Below are 23,116 nucleotides of genomic sequence, written 5' to 3'. Positions count from 1 at the left end.
CTTTTTAGGGACCAGAAACAAATATTTCCCGTTCGTTTTTTCTAAGTTCGACCCTCACTGTAAACATCTTTTTGAACATAGCACGAGAATTGCTAGCTGAATTACTAAGAAAACTGGTTAGCGCACATTGTACTGCAGACATGAATAATATTTTCCAAATAAGTTTTAAAAGCCGAAGATATACCGTTCTGTTAAATGCCGTACGATCTATTGATCAGTTCAGTTATAATTTCTGACAAGATGTCTATCTCTGTGGGGTTGTATATAAAGGCGACTACGAGCTAGGAGTCTGGGAAATAAGAGCCAGGAAGAAATAATTTTGAGTAAAATAAATGCGCAACGCCTTCAGTAGACATGCGCAACGCCTTCAACACTGTGCGCCGCGATCACTTCCTGCGACAGGTGCGCATCCATGCGCCTGAATTGTTCCCGTTGCTGTGGCAGGCGTACTCAGTGTCGACTCCGCTGTATTATGGCACGTCCGTCATCTGGTCAGCAACCGGTCTGCAGCAGGGAGACCCGTCGGGACCGGCTGTGTTCTCTCTGGCGGTCCAGTCAGTTACCAGCAACGTCACCTCTCCTCTAAACGTCTGGTATTTAGACGACGGGACACTGGGAGGTGGCATTGACGGCGTTTGTGCCGACTTACAAGACCTGATTCCAGCCATGGCACGCATCGGATTGGAAGTCAATCCAGCCAAATGTGAAATCATCAACGCCAGTGGCGATGCGGTGCAGCACACCCTTTACGTGGAGAAGCTGCACCATCTCATCCCGGGCGCGGCAGTAAAAGACGATGCTGAACAGATGGTGCTTGGAGCGCCCCTGACCAGTTCAGCGGCTGAAACTGCACTAGGACGAAAGAAAGAGGAACTGGATCGCCTCATCACCCGCCTCAAACTCCTAGATAGCCACTCAGCCTTCTACCTCCTTCGCCACTGCCTCTGGCTACCCAGACTCCAGTACCTGCTCAGAGCCGCACCAGTATATCTTCAGCCGGATATACTAAACGAGCTGGACGTAACCCTGAAGTCAGCAGTTCAGGATCTGACCAACGTCTACTTTGACCAAACTAGCTGGCAGCAGGCGGTCCTACCCACCTCTCTTGGAGGGCTTGGTCTCAGACGAGTTACAGACGTCGCCCTGCCCAGCTTCATAGCTTCATTCCACCGATGTCAGCAACTGCTGTCTTCTCTTCTACCTCCTCTCTTCACTGCCGCTATTTCTAAGGAGCTGGATGAATCGACGGCTGACTGGCTGACAAAGGCAGGTGACAAAATGACTCCAGACGCTGATGCTCGCCGCCAGCAGAAGAAGTGGGACTATCCCCTCGCAGAAAAGCAGAGAGATTCTCTGCTGGCTGCGGCCAACCAGTTTGAGCGCGCTCGACTCCTCAGCGCAGCGACACCTGAGAGTGGCGCATGGATGCGAGCATTACCGTCTGCGAGTCTCGGCACCCTTCTAGATAACAACACCGTCCGTATCGCCATAGCCCTACGAGTCGGGGCCGACGTGAACAGCAGCCATGTCTGCAAGTGCGGCGCGGTGGCAGACTGCAAGGGTCATCACACGCTCACATGCCGCTTCAGCGCTGGAAGACTTCCCCGACACACAGCGTTGAATGAGGTCATCAGGAGAGCTCTGCAGTCGGCCGGCGTGCCCGCCCTCTTAGAACCGCTCGGCATCAATCGAGGTGACGGCAAACGCCCAGATGGAATGACCATCTTCCCTTTCACACAGGGACAGTGCCTTGTCTGGGATGTTACGTGCGTCAACACGTACGCTGAGTCCCGCCTCGCCTCGGCGGTGGTCCAAGCAGGGGCAGCTGCCGCTGAAGCGGAAGAAGAAAAACGTAGAAAATACCCAGAACTCTGTCGGCGCTTCCGTTTTCAGCCAATCGCTTTTGAGACAAGTGGCTCCTGCGGCCCATCAACAAAGAGTCTTCTCCGAGAAATCGGAGCTCAGGTGTCCGCGGTCACGGGAGAGAGACGGGAGACGGAGTGGCTTCTCCAGCGGTGTTCGATCGCCATCATCAGAGGCAACGCAGCTTCCATCCTGCTGACAAGCACTTCGCTTCCTTCCCGCCCACCTCAGCGTTTGGAGGTGGCCAAGGATGTCCGACAGCGCAGCCAGTGCCAGCTTGAGGCGCGCAAGAAGAGGAGACAAGCAGGGTCAGAGAGCAAGGCACAGACGACCAGTCACGACCTACAGCTGAATCCAGTCATCCCGCCGCTCGACTCGGACAAGAACAGCAAGGACCCACTCTACATCGGCCTGCCCAACTATGGGAACACCTGCTATCAAAACGCCACCCTGCAATCCCTACTGGGTCTCCAACCGTTCCAGAGTGAGATGGTGTCCCTGATCTCGGGCCCGGTCGAAAGCGGCCAGTGCCGCACGCTGTGTGGCGTTGCCAAACTGATGGATCTTCGCCAGAAGGCGCTCAGCAAATTAGTCTTCAGCCACCTGAATGACCTGCGCGATGTTTTCGCCGACATCGATCCGGCGTTTCGAGGCACCGAGATGCAGGACGCCAATGAGTTCCTGTTGCGCCTGCTGGACACAATGAAAGACGAAGTCGACGCCCGACGATCGACAGACAACCCGGTCCGCGACAACTTCCATTACCAGACCCTCGAGAGTTACAGGTGCACAAAGTGTCATGAGACAGTTCTGAAGCGCCAAGAGAACATCAGCTGGTTTGTGAGCGTACCGCACCACCAGGGCACCGAGGCGCCCACGCTGCAGGACGCGCTGCGGCTGAGCATGCGACCCGACCGGCGCCACCTGCTCTGTCAGCACTGCTGCCACGATGAGTGTTACGTCACCACCAAGATAAGTCAGCTTCCCAGGACACTGATCCTCCAACTGAACCGGTGTGTCTTTCTGGGGGATGAGGCGAAGAAGATCCGGACCAAAGTGAGCATCCCCAAGTTCCTCTCGCTGAACGAGTTTGTCGCGGACGACGTCACCCGGCCTCCCGAGTGGAACTGCACAAATCCTTCCCTGTGTACTAGGGAGTCGGAGGTTCCCTCAGGCCCACCGGCCGCCACCGCCGCCCCAACAGTGCCCACCACTGCAGGCTCTCCAGTGTCGGCCGGAGCCACGGCGCCGGCTCGTCCTTCGCCATCGGCGACTGCTGCTGCTGAGTCGCCGCCATTGCCGCCACCCGAGCTGCAGGTGTTGGACGCCGCCAACTCATACTCGAAGCCGGGGCGGACCCGTGAGGACAAGGGTCGCGAGCTCCATGTTATCAGGAGGTCACAGGAGAGAGAGCCGGCCGGCGCCGTGGAACAGGTGCACCTTTCCGAGTTTTGCGTCCAGGAAGATCAGTCGCTCCGTCCCGTCGACCTGGTCGGCGACTCTACGTATCGGCTGGTGGGCGTCATCAGCCACTACGGCGGCACCGCGCACTCGGGACACTATGTGTCTGACGTGTACAGTGTAGGACGGGACATGTGGTTCCATTACGACGACCAGCGAGTCAGCTGCGTGGACGAGGCGTACGTCCTGAATGAAGGTCACCAACGGGACGGTTATACCTTCTTTTACCTCCACAAGGAGCTCTGCAGCCAGATAGTCAGGATGGAGGGTGGGGGACTGTAACTGCCGCCGCACGGAGGATTGGCGCTTGAACGCCTCCTGACCGTGTCCGAGCGGGCATGTGTGTATGGGTTTGTGTGTGCGTGTGTGTGGAAATGTACCAGAAATGTTTTGTAGAAATCACATTTTTTCGAAGTAGGTTTTTCGAAGTCTCAATTTGACTACCCGTTGGAATAAAGAGCAAATGGTAAAATAAATCGTCTGTGAAATCAATGTGCGCCAGCCAGTTTTCTAAGTAATTCAGCTAGCAATTCTCGTGCTATGTTCAAAGAGACGATTACAGTGAGGGTCGAACTTAAGAAAAACGAACTATAGTCGGCGAGCGATCCACTCAGGGCTCGCTGATTTTTAACATCCGACCGGCCGTAAGTTATCGTCCAAAGTTTTATCTGGTCAATATGTTGTGCATACTTGTGCGATTTTATGTGCACCGCCGGAGTATCACCACTGAGAGGGTTGTGGGTCCCTACTCTCTACTCTCTCCTCTCTATGAAGAGTCGGGGAGGGGTCGAGGCCCGTTTTTTACTTTTTTAATGCCATCCTGACGTTTTTTTTTTTTGCAGAATAAAGTGGCCGAAATCTGGGGAGAAATCGAAAATTGGGGGGGTGGGGGTGGGGGGCTATGGCTACGAAGGTCAGTCCATGTCGCTGCCCAAGTGGCCCACCAGTCAAAATTCCTTAGCCGAGGCCCTGTTGTGGACTATCCTAACCGTGCGCCAGCAATCAGCGCCCGTTCCTGATGCCGTCGGGCGCTCGCCGCGCCCGCACGCTGGCGACACACCAGCCTCTGGCAGGACGCCTCTGACGTCACTGTCTGTGGGGCACGGGGGCCGCAGCGGCATACCACACCCAGCCAGCCGCCAGACAGACAGCCCGGCCGCCGGGTCCGCGCCACGAGAGCTGGGGACGACCGTAAACGGTGGAGGAGACGCCCCCTTCCGCAGCCCGGCGGACCGAGGGGCAAGGGTTGACTTGACGGCTACGGATGGGCAAGGGGAGGGGAGAGGGGGTGTAATCATCGAAAGGTTACATCTCAGACACACTGGCGATAAAGTATAGCTGTTTGGCTCGATTGATTTTAACTTCTAAACACCATTTTAAAAGCCGTTACTGTTACAAAATAAATGAGAAATACCTTCGGTCAAAGGATCGGTCAGCGATCGCCAGAGGCCAGTAAGCGGGCGCTCAGCTTCCAACAGAAGCTAATATATGACATGACAGACTATCATCCGTTCCATTAAACCACCTCTCAAATTCACGGCACATTTGAGCCAGATGTATTCAATCACACTAGCCTCCAGCGAGTCTGCGGATGACGTCTCGGGTTACAGCGAATCAGACAACGGCGTCTACGTCCGCGTGTCGACACAGTGACCTCCCTCCCTCCACACAACCCGGAGACACAGACACATGAATGAATACAAAATATACTTTATTCATCATCATATAACATGACACGTTCATGGCGACAACCCGACGCTACGGTTCAAATCATCGACGCGTTTATTTTCGCCCACGAATACAGCGCGGACGTGATTCTCGCTGGGGGAGGTACCTAGTCGCGAGGCCGGCCGAGTGTCCCGCCCACCCCGCTGCCATTCAGCTCAGCGCTCTCCCGCGCCGCCACCCGCCGACCACTCGATAATGGGTGGCGCCGCGGCGCTGCGGTGGCGCCCTCTCACACAGGACACGCTCTCACAGGGACGGGCGCTCACGGGCGTCCTCTCACCGCGGGTCCCGGCCGGCTCCAGGGTCCGGCGGCGCCCCGCCCGGTCCGGCCAGCCCTCAGAGCGAGCCCGCGGCCCACTCCAATCTCTCTCTCTCGCTCTCCACCCGTTCACCCCTCGTCCACGACTCTGAAGCGTTTTTTCAGTCCGTCGGCGGCCTCGGCGAAACACTAGCGCCCCTGGCGGCGGCGGGCGGCGGCGCTCAGCCGTCCTTGTGCGCGCCCGCGCCGTCTGTTAGGGTGAGTCGCTCGATGCCGGCGGCCGCCGCCACGGGCTCCTCCTCGACGCCGGGCTCTTCCTCGACGATCATATGTCGCTCGTCGTCGTCCACCTCGCTCTCCGACGGACTTTCGGCCATCGTGTTGTACTCTGGAGGGAGAGGAAATCGGTCATCATTCGGCACAGACAGCGAAACCTGAGCAGACAGGGAGGGAAGAATTTTCGTCCCTTTGTCAACAATGCAGTGGAGTTCAATTACTCTTTTCTAGAAATCCATCCAACCCTATTAAATCCAAATCCCATTTTATATTTCATATATCTAAATATCCAATTTAATCCAATGATATCCAATTATATTATCCAAAATCTTATCATATCTACTAGATTTCTATTCTACCATCAGTCTCCACTCACTCCCAACCCAACGGCCCACAGAGCCCATGCCAGAAACGTTTTCCGTTGGCCATCCGCGGCTTAGGACCCCTGCCGACCCAGTCCCACATTCGCCGCCACCGACGCTTCACGTACCGTGCGGTCGGATGACCAGGGCGTCGAGGATGTCGGAGAGCGAGATGATGCCGATCACGCGCTGCTCGTCGTCAGTGATCACCAGCCGGTGCACTTCGGCGTGCACTATCTTGTCTAGCACCTGAGAGCAGGAGAGAGAGGGGGGTTAGATGTGAGGCGGGGAGAGGGAGGGAGAGGGAGAGGGAGAGGGAGTGGGAGAGGGAGAGGGAGTGGGAGTGGGAGTGGGAGAGGGAGAGGGAGAGGGAGAGGGAGAGGGAGAGGGAGAGGGAGAGGGAGAGGGAGAGGGAGAGGGAGAGGGAGAGGGAGAGGGAGAGGGAGAGGGAGAGGGAGAGGGAGAGGGAGAGGGAGAGGGAGAGGGAGAGGGAGAGGGAGAGGGAGAGGGAGAGAGAGAGAGAGAGAGAGAGAGAGAGAGAGAGAGAGAGAGAGAGAGAGAGAGAGGAGAGAGAGAGAGAGAGAGAGAGAGAGAGAGAGGAGAGAGAGAGAGAGAGAGAGAGAGAGAGAGAGAGAGCTGCGTAAACGAAACTAACACTCCGTTTTTACAAAGCCCGGTTAAAAATAAAACATACAGAAAGCTGATTCTGAGTTTTCTTGCTTAGGAATGTCCTCTCGGTTTATCCCTAGTTTCAGGGTTAAGGGACACGAGAATAAGGGTATGGACAGTGGGACACTGGACAGTACAATGACACGTCCACAACTTGGTGTGCTATTGCGGCTGAGAGCAGCAGATCTGGGCCTAGGAAGGTGGTCCCACTTACGATGACGGTCACCCATGAGGGAAGTAACTCGGATCTGGACTGTTCCCAGTGCCTATTCAGCCCTGAACGGGTCTAAAACATAGCTCTGAAGGGTAACAACCAGGTCCTACGGGTGGATAAGAAACGTTCTGGTTCATCCGGAGGAAACCCATAAATTATTAGCACAAATTGTAACACGATCAGCAACGTAATGAGCAGGAACATTTCCCGGGCCACAAATCACTCATTGGTGACATAACTGACACAGAGAGCCCCCTAACTGACCAGACACCTAACCGCATGTCTACTCCGCACGTCCACTCAGAGCTTGGAGCCCGCTGACGAGCTGACGCTTCCTCGAAGTAATCCACGCATTAGCTACCGCGTGATTGACAGCGCCACCACGTGGTGCAGCCCCTCCCACAGACCTCGGTACTCGAGCCTCCCATCCTGGAGGCGCAGTCACTTGACGCAGATGCAGTCACTTGGAGTTGGAGAGACCGCATGGCTCTCCGACCCAGGGGCACCGCGAGCGCGACGACAAGGCGAGCAGCGGATACGATAGCCACAGGTGTGAGCTCCGTCACAGCAATACTTATAGTGTACAGCGAGCGAGCGCGGACATCGACCAAATAAACCGCGGAGCAACTGATCCTACATGGACCAACTAAATCAACTCAACTGGAACTCGGCTTCAGACGAGAGTAGAGGGAGCCACGGAACAAACGGGAACCAGCTTCATACGTATACAGTAGAGGGAACCACGGCAAGAAAGAAGAACAGAAGGAAAAAGAAGAACCCACGCCGAGAAGACAGAAAAACGGAGATGAGATCAAACAGCTCGCGTGTGTTTTTTAAACCAAGACGTACCATCTACTGAACTGGAAGCATGGAACGAACGATAAGCAGCGTCCTTCAATATCCCTCAAAGAAGTTTCAACTGAACATTGCCACAAGACAAGCTCCGATCACAAAGATTTCCATAAGGCCAAAAATTCCCGCTCGTAAGTTGTAACAACAAATGCTCGGGTCAGTCTTGGGACAACTCAACGAATCAGCATCTTATGAACAGCGTCTTTCCCCTCAACATCTTCCCTTTTAAACACAACAATTTTATTCTAAGCCCAAGTGCCTCCACAATCATGAATCCTCCTCATTCTCCCCAGCCCCTCCCATTTGCCCAGTCCCCATCAGGAAGAGCAGGACACCCCCTCCCCCAACACGCAGTACGCACTCCCACCGCCGTCCCGTCCTCTCCATTTACCTGCATCAGTGTGTCGGAGAGTTTGCACGCCTCCACCTTGTTCTCAGAGCGATGCGAGTTGGCCGCCATCAGCGGCACGTTCAGGTTGTTGTACGTCTTCTCGGCCGCCAGGTTCTGTGGCACGGTCAACGCAGAGGTCAGCATGGGTCACGGAGGTCAGACAGGGGTTACAGAGGCCAGTGTGGGAGGCCACAGAGGTCACCAGGAAACTACAGCAAAACAAAATATCGGAGGTCAGTGGGGGTGGAGGCAATGGAATAGGACGCAGACATAACATTGTGACGCGTGTACAGTCTGTCTTAAAAGTACCGTGCAAAGTAATGGCATGGATCCATCAAGCCTGACCGAGGAAGGACTGCTAAATTTGAATCACCGAAGCAATGGAAAACCTCGCCCATTCCCCAGGTCAATTGGTTCGGTGACTTTCAAATTATAGCAGGCCCTTCCTCGGTCAGGCTTGATGGATCCATGCCGTTACTTTGCGCGGTACTTTTAAGACAAACTGTACGTTCTAAACGTCATCCAGAATATACAGCACAATACAGTGAAGTGGAGTGACTGGTCAAGATGCAACAAAATTGATTAAGTATAAAAGCGGGATACCCCTGCATGATTTTTTTCACTTTTTTCGTATCTTAAACATAAGTTATTTACTTTTGTCTTCTTTCCAGCCTCCACTTCCTACCAGTTAGTTTTCTTCCCTCCAACAACCACTTCAATTAACCCACTGTCTACAATCCCTCCGGTCCCAATTCTTGCCAATCCGCTACCTTCCTCTCACACATTCCCTTCCATCCCCCTCTCCTTCCATCCACCCATCTCCCGCTCACTCACGATGACGTCGAACTTTGCGTAGATGTGGGTGAGCTTGTTGTCGTCGTCGACGATGGGCAGTGCGGAGACGCGTCGCTCGACAAACTTGGTCAGCGCCTCGATGACGGGCGTGTCGGGCCGCGCCGTCTCGATCTTGTCAAAGGTGCCGATCCGCAGTTCGCCCAGCGTCCGGCTCAGGAACGACGGCCGAGGCAGGTTGTGCAGCTGTGGCGAAAAGGTACAGCACGGTCAACATGGGTAGATAGAACAGGCGAAAACTATGTGACAGCTGCACATTGAACATTACTACAAATGGAACGGTGAATAGCATGGAGTAAAGTGTTGGACTTTGTTTCATGGTAATGCACACCCGCAAGCATTGTGTTGCAGTCTATAACTCACGTAGTTTGAGAGAGAACGTTTGAGGGCAAAAGTTTGTGTTTGTTGTAACTTACGTATAGACAGAGGAAGCGCAGTATCCGTTTGTGGGTGATGATGTAGAGCACGTCTCCGGAGACGGGGTCGATGACCGGCAGCCGGTGGATGCGGTTCTGGAGCAGCATCGTGATGGCGTCGTACAGCGACGCCTCCGGCTCGATGAAGATGAGGGGTTTGCTGTCCGACTCGAGCACCGCTGCGGGGCACAGGGGAGGGCGGAGGTCAGAGCGGGGTCAGGGGCCAGAGTGGGGTCAGAGGTCAGAGCGGGGTCAAACGTCAGAATGGGACCAGAGAAGGAAGCACAGTCGGAGAGGCTTGTAATTGTAAACTCAGTAAAAAGGTAGCTGATAGAGATTTGAGGGCATATTTGGACAGCAGTTTGAAATGTCTGCACTTAACTGCACAACATCAGATAATATCCCGATAGCTCAGAGAATGTGTGAAGAACTTAAGACAGTACTCGCACAGAAACAATACGGCAGTGCATCTAAGGGTCAAGTCAGGTCAACAGGAAGATGCACATCAGGACTCGTGCCAAGAGAAGCGATGACTTGAAGTAACGACAGGAGCACGTCTAAAACAAGCCTGTACCTGACTCACGGCGCTAGTGTCCTATGGCTTGAGCCTACCCTCACAGAGGGGGTTTGTTATCTGCACCAATTAATCGTCTAGACAGTCTGGCACCGCCGCGATGAGCGGACATACCGAGCGGGCTAAATCTGACCAATGCACGACAGGAGATAGATGAGTCACAGCCAGTAAATTATAAATAAAATACAGGCGGCCAAACAAAGAGGGTCGAGCCGGGGAGAGAAGAATAAATTTACACCGCTTCAACAGTGATACACGGGGAATACCTCCTCTGCACTGGTGCCGCCGCCGACGAGAGATGAGCCGTACTCTTTTGATTACATTTTTCTCTTTGCCGTGACTCTATGCCGTCGCCAGGCGGTGTCAGATGAGCCTGATCCGGCCTGATGTACTGCAGTGGGGTCCTCGTTCTGTCCTCTGTAATCCGGCCTCCCGGCCACACCACGGCCGCGGACAGTCCACAGTTTATTAGGCTCCGGCAAGGGAGAGATTAGCCGTGCCGAGCGGGCTACAATGAAATGCGCAGTCGCGGCTTCGGAAACAGAGCGAACGCCTCAATAGCACAGCTGAATGTGCGTGTGGACCAGAGCCGACGCACATATCCGAGTCAGATCGGTAATGTAATTCAAAATCAGGTCGATCACGCAGCTCCCATCTCATCGCCGCTACGAGTTGGGGTAAGATTTACGCAGCAAGACCGCTTGCCGGCAGTGACTCAACCGTTCTAACTACCTACCCATGGGGTGACACGCGCTTACCATAATCGTTACTGATTAAGTGACAACGGCCCGTATAGAGTCGCATAATCTATTCATCATTGGCCGCTTATCCTCGCATTTACATGAATTTACATATCTTCTCTGGCCCAATCAGATATATGAATGATATTTGAATATTTGACGCGGTAGCACACAAAAGCCATGTTTTGGCCTACGCAGCTGACCATGGTTCCAAAAGGTCGCATACCAGGTCAAACAAAGCCAAAGGCGCTAGCAGAAGTCAGATCCCATCGTAAATAATCCTGCAGGTAGGTATCAATTCCCAATGCCTTTTTGTGACAGACGGCAAAAAAATTGTTTCTAATCCAAGCACCCCTCTGAATTTGCCCAATTGGATGTTAATTTAAGTGAATATATTGACTAACTAGCCTAGTACCGCAAGTGGCCCCACTTTTAAAACTACCAACATGAATGAACGGTACACAGTGTCCGTGAACGAATAATGGACCCAACTAGCAAACCGCTTCTTCGAAGGTACGAGCGTCACTCGACCTTGTGGCAATCAAATCACGCGATGCAACTTTCACGAGGGTCATTTGTGGGTAAGTGTGCACTGTGCATGCACTTTTGCTGTCTGAAACAACGAATGATGCACCTGAGCTGATAACAAAGGCTGCATTTTTGGGAAGCACTGCCTCAGAAATTCTTTGCAGCATTATCCTGATAAATGCATCAAAAATAGCACTAATAAAGGCTGAAACGGGAGTGGTATAAGCGAACAATACTAGCCGATTTGAAACCGAAATACTGCGTCACAAACAACCAGGAAAATACAGTAAACGAGACCCACTTTTAGTACAAATAATAAGCTGAGAGAACGTCCATTGCAGGAGACGCCACACAGATGGGTGACACAGACCGCGCCCAGACCAGGTCGGGCTATGTCAGGTCAGCTCCGGTCAGCTCAGGCCACCACTCTCGTTAAAGCTGTGCCACCCAGGGCAGGGTGATGCCATTGTCGCCTCTATCCGCCACCGCTCTGCCTCAGGGCTCCCCCACCCCCACACCTGAACACGGGGACGGTGTTGGCTGATGAATGGTTGCCATGGCAGCGGCTGGCACGTACCGTGTAAACATTCCGATTTATCGGGACTGATCGGCACAGAGTGATAGACAGACAGCCAACGGGAAGCGGCGGTCGAAATCGACTGCTGAGAACCACTGATGCTCAGAGGCATTGTTCATTGTTTAACTCGAATGATTTAATAGGCAGTGATAGTCGTTATTAGAGATGCCACAAATTTGCAATTTCATTACCCGCCCCGCCCCGCAGCTACCCCTTGCCCAACCACAACTACCCGCAAGCTGATTTTGGCTGGGCCGAACCCGCAAAAAACCCGCAATTTTAAAAACCTGCTTTTGCAAGAAAAAAATACAGCTGAGTCAATGCTAGAGCTATATAAACCTTACTTGCTTCATTGCTGTGCAGAAAGACAGCCAAACAAATAGTAAGGACTTGAAATTGCTGTGCTAAGTCCTCAGGAAGTGCACACTGGATAGTGGAAAATGAATAATGTATCAATACATTTGAAATTCCTTTCTGAAAAGAGTTCAGTAAAATCTTTCTCTCACCTTACCCTCCAGCATTGGCTGAGGATCAAAATTTCACTCTGGCTCCCTCTCAATGTTAGGCTTCTGGAATGATATTGTTATCAAATGAATGTTGATATTAAAGATATGCGATTTCCAGTTAAAAATAAATAGTCACACGGTGAATAATGAGTATCCAGTCGATCTTCTACACATAAAACAAATCATGCAAAATCCCAGCAAAAACCAACTAACCACCAATGAACGAACCACGCGTTTCTGGAAACATGCGTCAGAAGCGTCACCAACAGCTGATTGCAAGGAATGTTACAGCGAGTAAATTATTGCGGCCGTAGTTAGTGTGAACTTGTTGCGAAAACACCGTTGATAATGCATATTCATGTGCCATTCTGATAAAATTATTTTACACAACTGCTAAAGCTTTACAATTCAGAGGTTTATCACCGGTTAAGAAATAAAGAGACAGTAAATACTAAATTAAATGTAATAATTTCATAGATGGTCTTGGCAATGCTCTCGGGCTGGTCCTCTCTCGGCATACAAATGATAAGGACGTAAAAAGACAAAAGAAATAAATGCGACCAGCTACGTGGTTTTGTAACATGTATAACTGCTATATTGCGGTATTCAAAAACCAAGACAGAAAAATTGATTGTAAAATTATTACGTCATCAATGACAGCTTTCCTTCGCCTCAGAGACCAAAATTGACGCAGTCAAATGCCAATCCTTGTCAGAATGTCGAAAGTGCGCCTGCAGTATTGTACTGCGTTATGTTTGGGCCGCATGCCAGTCAATATTTTGATTTTTTGTAAGGGTAATTGGTGTGTTATTTTCGTAATATAGGGTGGAACAGAACACAGGATAGGTAATCAATGAATTTACATCAAATTTTGTTTAGCTGATAGCTTTTTATGCCGACCAGACGCAAATAAAGTAACATGTGGCATTTGCTCTGATTTTAAACATCTCATTTAAGTCTGGGTTCTTCCATAATGTATATCTAGTGCACATGCACATAGACTTCAGTTCATCTTCCTATATGTTTGCTTTCAGGTTCTTTTATGTATGAAATGCTTTCATCAGCATTTATTTATGCTTTGTAGTTTGTTGCTTATACCTTGGTTTGGTCATTGCTAGACTTGGATGCTATTGCTGGTTGTTTTCAGTTTTGCATTTGAAATGTTCTTCCTTGATATATTTTTATATTTGGTGCTGTTTTAAAAGTTGTTTTAATGAATATTGTATTGTTAACCTGAGCAAATGCACTTGGCATTGTGTTTTGCATCTAAAAAAATAAAAAAAATAAAATTTATAGGTTCTTAAGTTTGACCGCCAAATACCCGCCACACGACAAGTTTTGCTTCTCGAACCCGCCAAAAACCCTGCGGGTTTTGAAAACCCGCAGAAAGCGGGTTCGCGGGCTCAAAAGTGGCATCTCTAGTCGTTATCACAAGGCATCGCGATTATGCGTCGCCGATGAAAGGGATGGGAGAATCACGCTCCGCAGACCAAACCCAGCAGAACATAAGACTACTGCGCGGCACAATCGGTCATGGCATGAGTCATGAACCATGCAAAATCCTTACGGAATGATTGGTGAATCATTAAACCAAGCAAAATCCTTACGGAATGATTGGTGAATCATTATTGAAGCGTGCAACCAAACGACCTAAATTATTTCCCAACTAACGCTACCAAATAGACGTCATAGGACGCCAAAGAGGTAGCAGACAATGCAGCCAGCCCCAGAGCATTACAATTTCACCAGGATTCGTGGAAAACGGAATCTAAGCACCCCAGCGATTCCCGGAAACAGCGCTGCCTGGACCAGACGGGTCTATATAGGGGCTGCGTCATGCCAGCGAAGAAAGACATCTTCGCCGCACTTCTCTAGCTAAATCCGCCGGGAGTACCGGGAGCATCAGGAGTATCAGTTAGCAACACAGGCCAGCGCTCCCCGCCTATTACTAACCCGATTTTTACGTAACTCCCACGATTTAAAGCGCGTAACAAATAATCCAAATAGCATATCGTTACATAAGTGGCCTTACAGTCGGAAACGCACGAGATGAAAGCCGTAATCTCTGGATTCATGCCTATGTCGTGCACCCATTATCTAACCTACCCCCATGCCTCTATGGGATTAGCGGTAAGTTCTTCCGTTGCTCCACCACGGAGGTCATCGGATGGCCGATGAGCAGTACCAGGCGCACGGGAGAGGGATCAGTCCGGATTTACCCCGGGGAGGTAGGGGCGGGGGTGGGGGGAAACGCCGGGCCAAACGGTGCCCGAACCCCGCGTGGACCCGAAGCGTCCGGGCCAGCATCACTGTTCACTATGGTAATGTTATCGCAATATTATCGCAGCAAGGGTCAGCTTTTAGCGCCTTGCAGTGGGTAGTCGGTCACTGAGTGACTTCCGCACTCACCAAAACTAAGCACCTCAATATAGCCTATTGGAAATTAGCGAAAAGCGATTCTTAGAGAGGAAACCAATCCAAATCACCCTAAAATCCCCTCCCCAGTCACTCACTTCTCCATATTTCGAGTTTATGCCCCTCTCATTAACTCAGTCATCCACGTCTCGAGTTTGTGCCCCCACCCCTGTGACTCACTCCTCCACGTCTCGAGTTTGTGCTCCTCGAGCTCCTCGATCCGTTCGTCCGAGTTACGGTAGTACATCTGCAGGATCCGGATGAAGTCGGTGATGGTGAGCATGCCGACATACTGCTGCTTCGAGCTGTCCCACAGCGGTGCTGCTCGTACACCTGTACAGGCAGACATACAATACCGAGTCAGCACAGCGGTACGTAGTAATGTGGCGAACAATAATATATTGGTCATGACATCCGTGAATGGCGAAAAAGAACATAGCAGGCTGGAAAAGGCACAGGATGGGATAGAACAGCAATGGGCTGGAGGCAGCATATTCGGTGCACCTAAATGGGCACCTATACTGCTACGGTAGATAAGGCACCATTCACGAGTATGTTCATCAGGCTGCAGTTTTAGAGAACCGCTTCCGAGAGACACCCACGCTTTACTTACATCATCACAACATTCAAATCTCCCTTCACCAGCATATCATTCGCCACTGACATTTACCTCCCTCCCTCCCCCCACGACCCACTTCAGGCTCACCCCTCCCCGGTGACAGACTCGTCCATCAGTCTAGCACGGACTCTCACTCTGCAGACTTACGGACTCTCCCCCTCACTTTGCAGACTCAGTCCGCTCGACACGGGTACGGCGGGGGGCGCCCCGTGCCCGTCCCAGACGCGACGTACCGTTAGCACCGTGACACCACTATGCACAGACGTCACCATGCCAAAGAAGGACACAGCACCGGTCGAGGAGGGAGGGGAGGGGAGAGGAGGGGAAGGGAGGGGAGAGGAGGGGAAGGGAGGGGAGAGGAGGGGAAGGGAGGGGGTAGGCACGTGGATGGCGAGAGAAAAGTGGTGGTGAGAGCGTGTGTACAGAGTTGGCACGGGGAGCGTGCAAGTGAGTGAGTGAGTGAGTGAGCGTGAGCTAAATATGTTAATGCAACCTTAATTCACGAATGGGATGCATAACATATTTGGATTTTTCTTTGGAGGAGGAGTGAAAAGTCAACGTGCCAAGTAACAACACCCACAAATCAGATTGTTGTCAGAGACTACACCCAGGCACACCCTCCACCGAACCACACGAACAGCACCCTCCCCCCCCCCCCAGTCACCCCGCCCATGCAATCCCAGCACAGCCAGTGGCGGACCCAGGGGGGGGGGGGGGGTGGGGCAAAATGGGCATTTGCCACTCCCAAATGGCATAATTTTAACATTACGCCTATGGAGGAGGCATGGAAAGAATCGATAAATTGTTATGGTTTGCCCCCCCCCCCCCTAAAAAACTGAGCTGGATCCGCCTCTGAGCACAGCCAACCACCTATCAGCCCGCGGCCCCGCAGTCTCTGACTCTAATCCGATCGAACAAGAGGTGCCATCACCAGCCGTGGGGAAGCAGGACAAAGCCAGGTCACAGCGGCTGTTCCAGTCACGTGCGCCAATAGTGCCCCGTTAACGGCCCGCTGAGGGTTTTAACTAGTGGTGTCAATCGGTTACCGAAAATTTCGGTTACCGAAAAGATACGCTGACCGATTTGGTAATCGGTCGGTCAGGCCCCCCAAAAATCGGACACTTTCGGTCACCCTGCCAGTGAAACCATTTTCAAAAAGAGAAAGTATTCCATTTTTGCCTAGTTAAAATGAAATTTATTGGGATGTTAATGATAGAGTTGCAAAATTTCCCCCAAATGCCAAATGCCACATTTTGGCAACCTCATTAGCCAACCCACCCAGCAGGCAGCAGCCACCCATTGTCCAACCACAACGACAAGCAGGCTGATTTTGACTCAGTTGGCCCCACAAGTACACACAATTTTGAAACTATTCCAGTCTAACTGTTAAAATTTCACCTGTAATCAAAGAAGTATTGCCTACAAAAATCATTATACAGTCATCAAAAATGCAAGGACAAAAATACCTTGAATTGGAATTACTGAAATGTGTTTCTGAAGACTCAAGACTGGACAGTTAGCACTTAGCACTTAGCAGTGATCACATTTACATTTCACAGGTGTTCTACTATCCCACATTCTCCTTAAATATTGCAGGTACCAACCAAATGTTTGAAATCTAGATGACCACAACATAAAAACATAGGAATCTTGACAAAAAACTACATCGGCCCATGTCCGATTTCTGGAATCTTCAGTGTTGCCGCGGCCAGATTTTACAGCGTACCAGGATCGCATCCAAATCGTACCAGATTGGCTGTTTCTGGCTGCGTACCGTACCAGATCGTAGTAGGTCAAATTGTTATTAATTCATTACTTTAAAAATAGCCAAAATTTTGGTTTGTTCATGCCAGCGAGTAATTTATGACTCATTTGACCCAGTAGTTTGACCCATTCGTCTCCCTGCGTCTCCCCTTGAAAGGCAGAAATGCGCTCTTCTGAAAGCTCCCGAATTGTATACCTACTTAAAATTGGCCAAAAAATAGAGAAATCGAAATCCTGCCTTCGAGAGGGGGCACTGCAGTTGAGACTGGCGATTGCACCCAGGATCCTAGCTTGCATCCAGAATCCGAAAATTGCCACAGTATGCCAAATGCCAGTGAGAATGGAAAATTATATGTTTGATTGTTATTTAGTTTTCCAACGAAATCGCACAATTTTGGGACACTGATTCAAACTAGCCTCTTTCCTTAGCCCTTCGACCGTCGACGGAACGATCACATTTCACTGTTTACAATAATACAACTACAATTCCCAACTATTGGTTATTGGCATGGCATCTCAGCTTACGAGCCAGCACAAATCGTTGCATTTGGGCCCAGTGAATTCCGAACTCACGACACAACCTCTTATATTGCCTTGGACACAACTGCCTCAGCCTGCAGCCGGCGGACCGTCCTTGGCAGCCGGCGTGGCGCGCGAATTTTCCACTTGTTAACTTCTACTATCACAGGAATAGTTATCACTAATTCCGAATCCGATGCATGACACATTATGATGAGAAAGTTAGAAACACCATCCCTCCTGACTAAAAGAATTGTGTTTTCTTTTTACTTAGATTTAATTTAAAGAAATATTGAAATGCCAAAAATGCATTTCGGCGAAAAAGTACCAGATTTCGTTCAGGCGTACCTCCGTACCAGAAAGGTCGAAAAAGTACCAGATCTGGTACTATAGTACCAGGACGGCAACACTGGGAATCTTCCACATTCCAAACACAAGGAAGGATTTCGAAACAGATGCGCCATAACAGAGACTTTAAACCAGCTGATAAAGTTGCTGCAAAAAAAGTTTTGGATTGTTACATGCTGCCTCGTGAATTATTTTATTGATGTAAATGATCCAACACGATATTGAATTCTAATGAAATCAACATTGTGAGTGTAATTCACTACAAGAAAATAATTTCCCTTTCAATAATTCGACCAAAAGGGCATATAAATAAATATTACGTCATCAACATACATCCTTTCGTTACGGAAGAGAGGATCTTAAAAGTCAATCCTTGGTTCTTCTATTACTTTTTGCGCCACTTTGGCGCCACTTTGTAGGCATTAATTTTGTCTGCATATTTTGTTTTCTTGTAAAGATAAGACAAACAAGAGATAAGACAAAGTGCCTGTGTAATGAATTTTCATTTCATTTTTGGGACTAAATTCAAGCTCAGAGCTACCTAATACCTGCCTTTTCAGCTGGATTTTCAGTGTCAAATTATTTGTAGAGTATCTCAGACCACATCTCAAGACTCAAGGCAAGTTTCCAAGCAGTTTTGATGTGTTTTGTGGTGTTTTGATTCCGCCTTTTCTCCTAGGGAAATTGAGAATGTTGTCATGAACATACCTATTACCAACCATTTGACTATACTAATTGATTGTGCTTTTGCAACATGAATGAGCATTCTTCCTTACATAGACCACAGTAGATTCTTGACAATTCTTATCAACTAAATCTGTGAAATGCTGAGGTCCATGTGTTGCTATACCCTCAGCAATGTAACTTCTATCACAATATGTATTTTGCAGTGGCTAAGAATTGACTGAACTTGGACTGAAATGCCATTTCCCATTATTTTCCATCAGAATTTACCAAATATTTTAATTTTGGGGTAGAGTAATAGCAAATAGAAGTTCGGTCAAATTTCGGTCAAATTTTGTAATCGGTTGGTATTCGGTCGGAAATTTTTCCCAAATTTTGGTTTCGGTCGGTATCGGTCAGACATTTTTTTGGAAAATGACATCACTAGTTTTAACACGCTGAGTGGGCGAGCGAACTGGTGCGGGGCTAAAACGGTGCTCGGAGACTGCTGAATCCAGGCAATTAATTTGAGAAGACAATTGCCATTTAACAGACTATCAGCTATCGGTAAAGACGTGACTATCGAGCGAAAGCAGATTATAAAGCATTGCATATAAAACAGATTAAAATTAAATGTTCAGCTCACAACGTACAACCCCACCACGCTGTTAGCAGGCGCTAAAAGCCAAAGCAGAAATTGGCGCTGTACAACAAAGACACGCTACACGATGTACAGGGTGGGGCAGAAAGATTTACCTGTTTGTTTTCAGTTCATAGCTTAAGAAGTTATGAACGGATTTTGATAAAATTTTGCATGCAGCTTCCCAACTGACTCATGTATCAACATTAAGATCGTTTTTACATTTTGTAATAGTTGTTGGTGAGCTATGGCGAAGAACACTAAAAGAGCCCAAATTGCGGCGCTGAAGTAGGCTGGCCACAGCTTCCGAAGCGTTGCCAAACAGCTCGGTGTTGCCGTAAAAACTGTTTGCAGTGTAATTAAATGACTTAAAAAGACAGTGTAAGTGTCGACGAAGTCCATGCCTGGCAAAACAAGGGATTTCCGCTTCCAAAAGCTGGTTAATATCGTGCACAAGAAGGTGTTTCAAGTCCTTCGCGAAGCATGCGCAAACTGCCAAGAGACCTCGGTGTTTCGCCCAGAACCGCCAGGAGAATGATAAACGACGGCTTAGGCTTCACGTCATACAGGATGCAACGTCGACACCAAATTTCGGCGGCATCCAGGGAAAAGCGGCTACACAGGACCCAAAAGACATTGGAGGAGATCAGGAGCGCCGGTAACAAGGCATTCTGCTGGTCCAATGACAACATTTTCATGCCTGAGCCCCAGAGACACTTCCAAAGCGTCAGAATTTCGGCAGATGGTCCATCCAGCATTGATCCTGCTATTCGCACCATTTTTTTGTCGCCAGAACCCTGCTGGTGTCATGATTTGGGCTGCCGTCGCATCCGACGGCTCAAAAGGAACCTTGGTCTTCATCAAGGAGGCTGTGAAAGTGAGTTCACAGGTTAAAGTCCATCTGCTGGAGAAACATGTTTTGCCTTGGGTCACTCAGTCGTTCTGGGACGGATACGTCTTCGTTCAGGACGGTGCGTAGCCGCAAACAGCCAACATCGCTCAACCGTGGTGGAAGACCCACATGCCTGGGTTCTGGGACAAAGACATTCGGTCATCATCAAGTCCAGACCTGAACCCGATGGACTTCGCAATCTGGACCATCTTAGAGAGGAGGGTGTGTGCAGTGCCACACAGCAGAATCGCCGCCCTGAAGCTGGCCCTCGGGACGGCACCGTCGAATCTTGGCGAGGACACCGTGCGGCGCTCGTGCCCCTCCTCAGAGGAACGTTTCGAGGCAGTGGTGAAGGACAAAGGTGACCATTTTGAGTCATAATGCCGTCGCTGAGATGTGTACATGTTACTGCATATATGTGCCAGAAATCAATTTGATATCTTTGTTCGGGGCCGAAATATTTAAGAAAATCAAGAGGTAAATATTTCTGCCCCACCCTGTAGGTGACAGCAACACTGACAGCACAGTGACATAGGCAGTGACAGTGACAGTGACAGTGACAGCGGCAAACAGCTGAACGAGCCGTGTAGAAACGGACCGTAGCATCCAAATCGTCACGCCGACAGGAACGCGACAGACGCCTGGTGTCGGAATGCAGAAACGGGGGCGCGCCCGACTTGTGCCGACAGAAATGGAGAAATAAGAAATAGAGATCGCGTATCTTTAGGCAAGACCGACTCAAAATGCGCCACAAGACCGCATACATGCAATGTGTACTGCATGACCTTTCATCCATAGTGTACAAATCAAGTGAACCATAAAGAAAATTCAAGGGATATAAAACGTCCCCAAATAGCCGGCAAGACGACATCTTAAATTATATTGAGTCATTACGAAATACAATTATTATAAAATAAAGACAAATGGCCATCACGGTCCCCAGGTTCCGGGATTAGCTATTTTTGGACGTCAAACTGGCTAAATGACTCAACAAGCTGGCATGGGTCACAGCCGACGGTCCAACCTGTTTTCAATTACAGAAATAAAAACCGGCCGATTCAAACCCCCTCATGTGTCCTCTCGACCAAGGAGCACATGAAAGCCGGCAAATTTTCGGTGAAGTGAGCAGAATGTTGCTCTAGCCCAGGGGCGGGCAAACTTTTGGGAGCGCGGGCCGGGTGTAGCATCTGTGAGCAACTGGGGGGCCGGAGTGCTAAGCTCGCCAGAGTTTCGCTTGTCAATGACTAAAATGGATGCTATGTTGCTATGACGCGACTGACTAACGACGGGCAATGACTGTCTCATGACAGAGACAAATACCTATAGTTTCACTTACAACCGAATGACTTTTGACCCATGACAGCCGTACTAAAAATCAAGTCTGCTTTTGTAAAATGCACAGACATGGGTGGAGAACATGCCCCGGCCACCCCGGCCGTGGCCGGGGTAACTTTCAGCCTACCCCGGCGCGGCCGGGGTAACTTTTTCCACTCTCGTAAATCCTAAAAGCTGTCTCCATACGAAATGAATTACCACTTATAAAAGTATCTCTCATTATTCTTATCTACCTTGAAAATTTATTTGATGGCACTGCAATAACATCACAATCAGTGAGATAGAAGGACGAGCTGCTGGGGCTCAAGGCTCCCCCAACTTAACCCGCGCCAGGGTGGTGGCCCTATATCGTAACACGTTGAGTCGAGAGGTTGGCGTTCCACGCTCCTTCTAACTCGACTACTGGGCTACGAGGCGAGAAGCGGAACGACGCACTGTGGGGTTTTTATCGATCCTAGCACGAATTTATTTATATCGCATCCTCCGCTACCTTAACTAATTTTATTTCACCTTCAAATGGTTAGGCTTAGGGTGTATGATCCCTGACAACATGGTTGGCTCTCCTGCTTGACCCCATCCCTCCCCCGCCCCCTCCCCACGGACTTAGCACTGAAGTGTTTTCGGCTAGCAATGCATCGTGGGCGTGGAAGCGTTAAAAAAGTAGAACGAAACTACAATCGTTTTAGAAGTAGATATTTGTTCATGTCTAGCCCTATCACCAAAAGGCATTTCGGGCTTAACCTTTGCACTTTGTTAGTCCTTGCACTTAAGGGGGAGGGGGTCGCACAGACTTCTGTCCTCGACTTTTCGCATACTAACTCAAGCAAAACGTGGCGGATCACGACGAAACTTTCTATACCTTCGATTCGATCAATGTTGCTCACACACTTAAAATTTCATGACCTTGACCTTAATAAAAATTTGACCTGTGACCTGTTTCACCAGACCATGTCAGGCTGGTATCGATTTGGCGCTTATCAGCGCACATTATCGGCGCGTTTTCAGTCTTATTGTGGTTGTTAACTCTCCAAGGTATGAAATGCTGTTTGTTCTTTGCATTTTAAGGTCACGTTAAGGTCAAATCAAGGTCATTTACCTTAGTTGACCTTAGTTGACTTTTTCAAGTTATACGATTTTTCTAGATAAGTGCTTGGAGCTTATTTCGAACTTAACACCCATTTGAAGATTTAAGTAGTTTTGGTGCCTAACGGAACATGCTACGAAGCCGTCAAAGGTAATCCACGCCTACCTTCTATGGATAGCCGGCAAGACACCTACTGGTCGGGCCTGACCTGACCCGGCCTAGCATGAAAACATCATCCTTGATCAAAACTAGCTTGAAATTCGTGATTAGCACCCCAAAAACCTCCAACCTCACTTCACAACGTTACAGCATTTTTCGATTTACCTATATCAAAGCTCTGTACTGAAGTTCAATAAGGTGAACATTGGCGGCGATAGCCAATAAAATGGACGCAGCGTTGCAAGGGTGTTGTTGTTTTGTTCAAAAAGAACATTTGGCGATAGAAAAATAATGTCAACATGGTATCACCCCCTTCCTCCCTCCTCCCAACTCCTATACTGACCGGAAACCCCCAGGCGGTGTGCTGCGGTCGGGTAACCCGCCGCGGCGCGGCCCGGCGGGGCGTAAGA

The 23,116-nt window shown here is 49.8% G+C and overlaps 2 protein-coding genes across 10 annotated transcripts in view; one reads left to right on the top strand and one right to left on the bottom strand.

Annotated features, from left to right (window-relative positions):
* The first annotated feature begins 354 nt into the window (after positions 1–354).
* Positions 355–3,606, top strand: LOC122377613 (ubiquitin carboxyl-terminal hydrolase 37-like). The gene is made up of 2 exons (XM_043357853.1): positions 355–402; positions 2,095–3,606. The coding sequence occupies exons 1-2, from the start codon at positions 355–357 to the stop codon at positions 3,604–3,606; spliced, it is 1,560 nt and encodes a 519-aa protein (XP_043213788.1).
* Positions 3,607–5,018: 1,412 nt separating this feature from the next.
* The window catches only part of LOC122377557 (5'-AMP-activated protein kinase subunit gamma-2-like), a 216,091-nt gene continuing 197,993 nt past the window's right edge, over positions 5,019–23,116 (bottom strand). For all 9 annotated transcript variants that reach the window (XM_043357680.1, XM_043357678.1, XM_043357676.1 and 6 more), the window contains 6 exons: positions 14,864–15,016; positions 9,344–9,522; positions 8,910–9,113; positions 8,076–8,189; positions 6,078–6,198; positions 5,019–5,699 (listed from right to left, as the gene is read on the bottom strand). In XM_043357680.1, coding sequence (XP_043213615.1) covers positions 5,533–5,699; positions 6,078–6,198; positions 8,076–8,189; positions 8,910–9,113; positions 9,344–9,522; positions 14,864–15,016 — 938 coding nt within the window. In that variant the 3' untranslated portion in view covers positions 5,019–5,532. The remainder of the gene's footprint in view (positions 5,700–6,077; positions 6,199–8,075; positions 8,190–8,909; positions 9,114–9,343; positions 9,523–14,863; positions 15,017–23,116) is intronic.

The sequence above is a fragment of the Amphibalanus amphitrite genome, unplaced genomic scaffold (genome assembly GCF_019059575.1).
Source record: "Amphibalanus amphitrite isolate SeventyFive unplaced genomic scaffold, NRLGWU_Aamphi_draft 000047F_arrow, whole genome shotgun sequence".
Taxonomy (NCBI): domain Eukaryota; kingdom Metazoa; phylum Arthropoda; class Thecostraca; order Balanomorpha; family Balanidae; genus Amphibalanus; species Amphibalanus amphitrite.
Note: the sequence above shows the minus strand (reverse complement) of the source record. Positions and strands in the feature narration are given on the sequence as shown.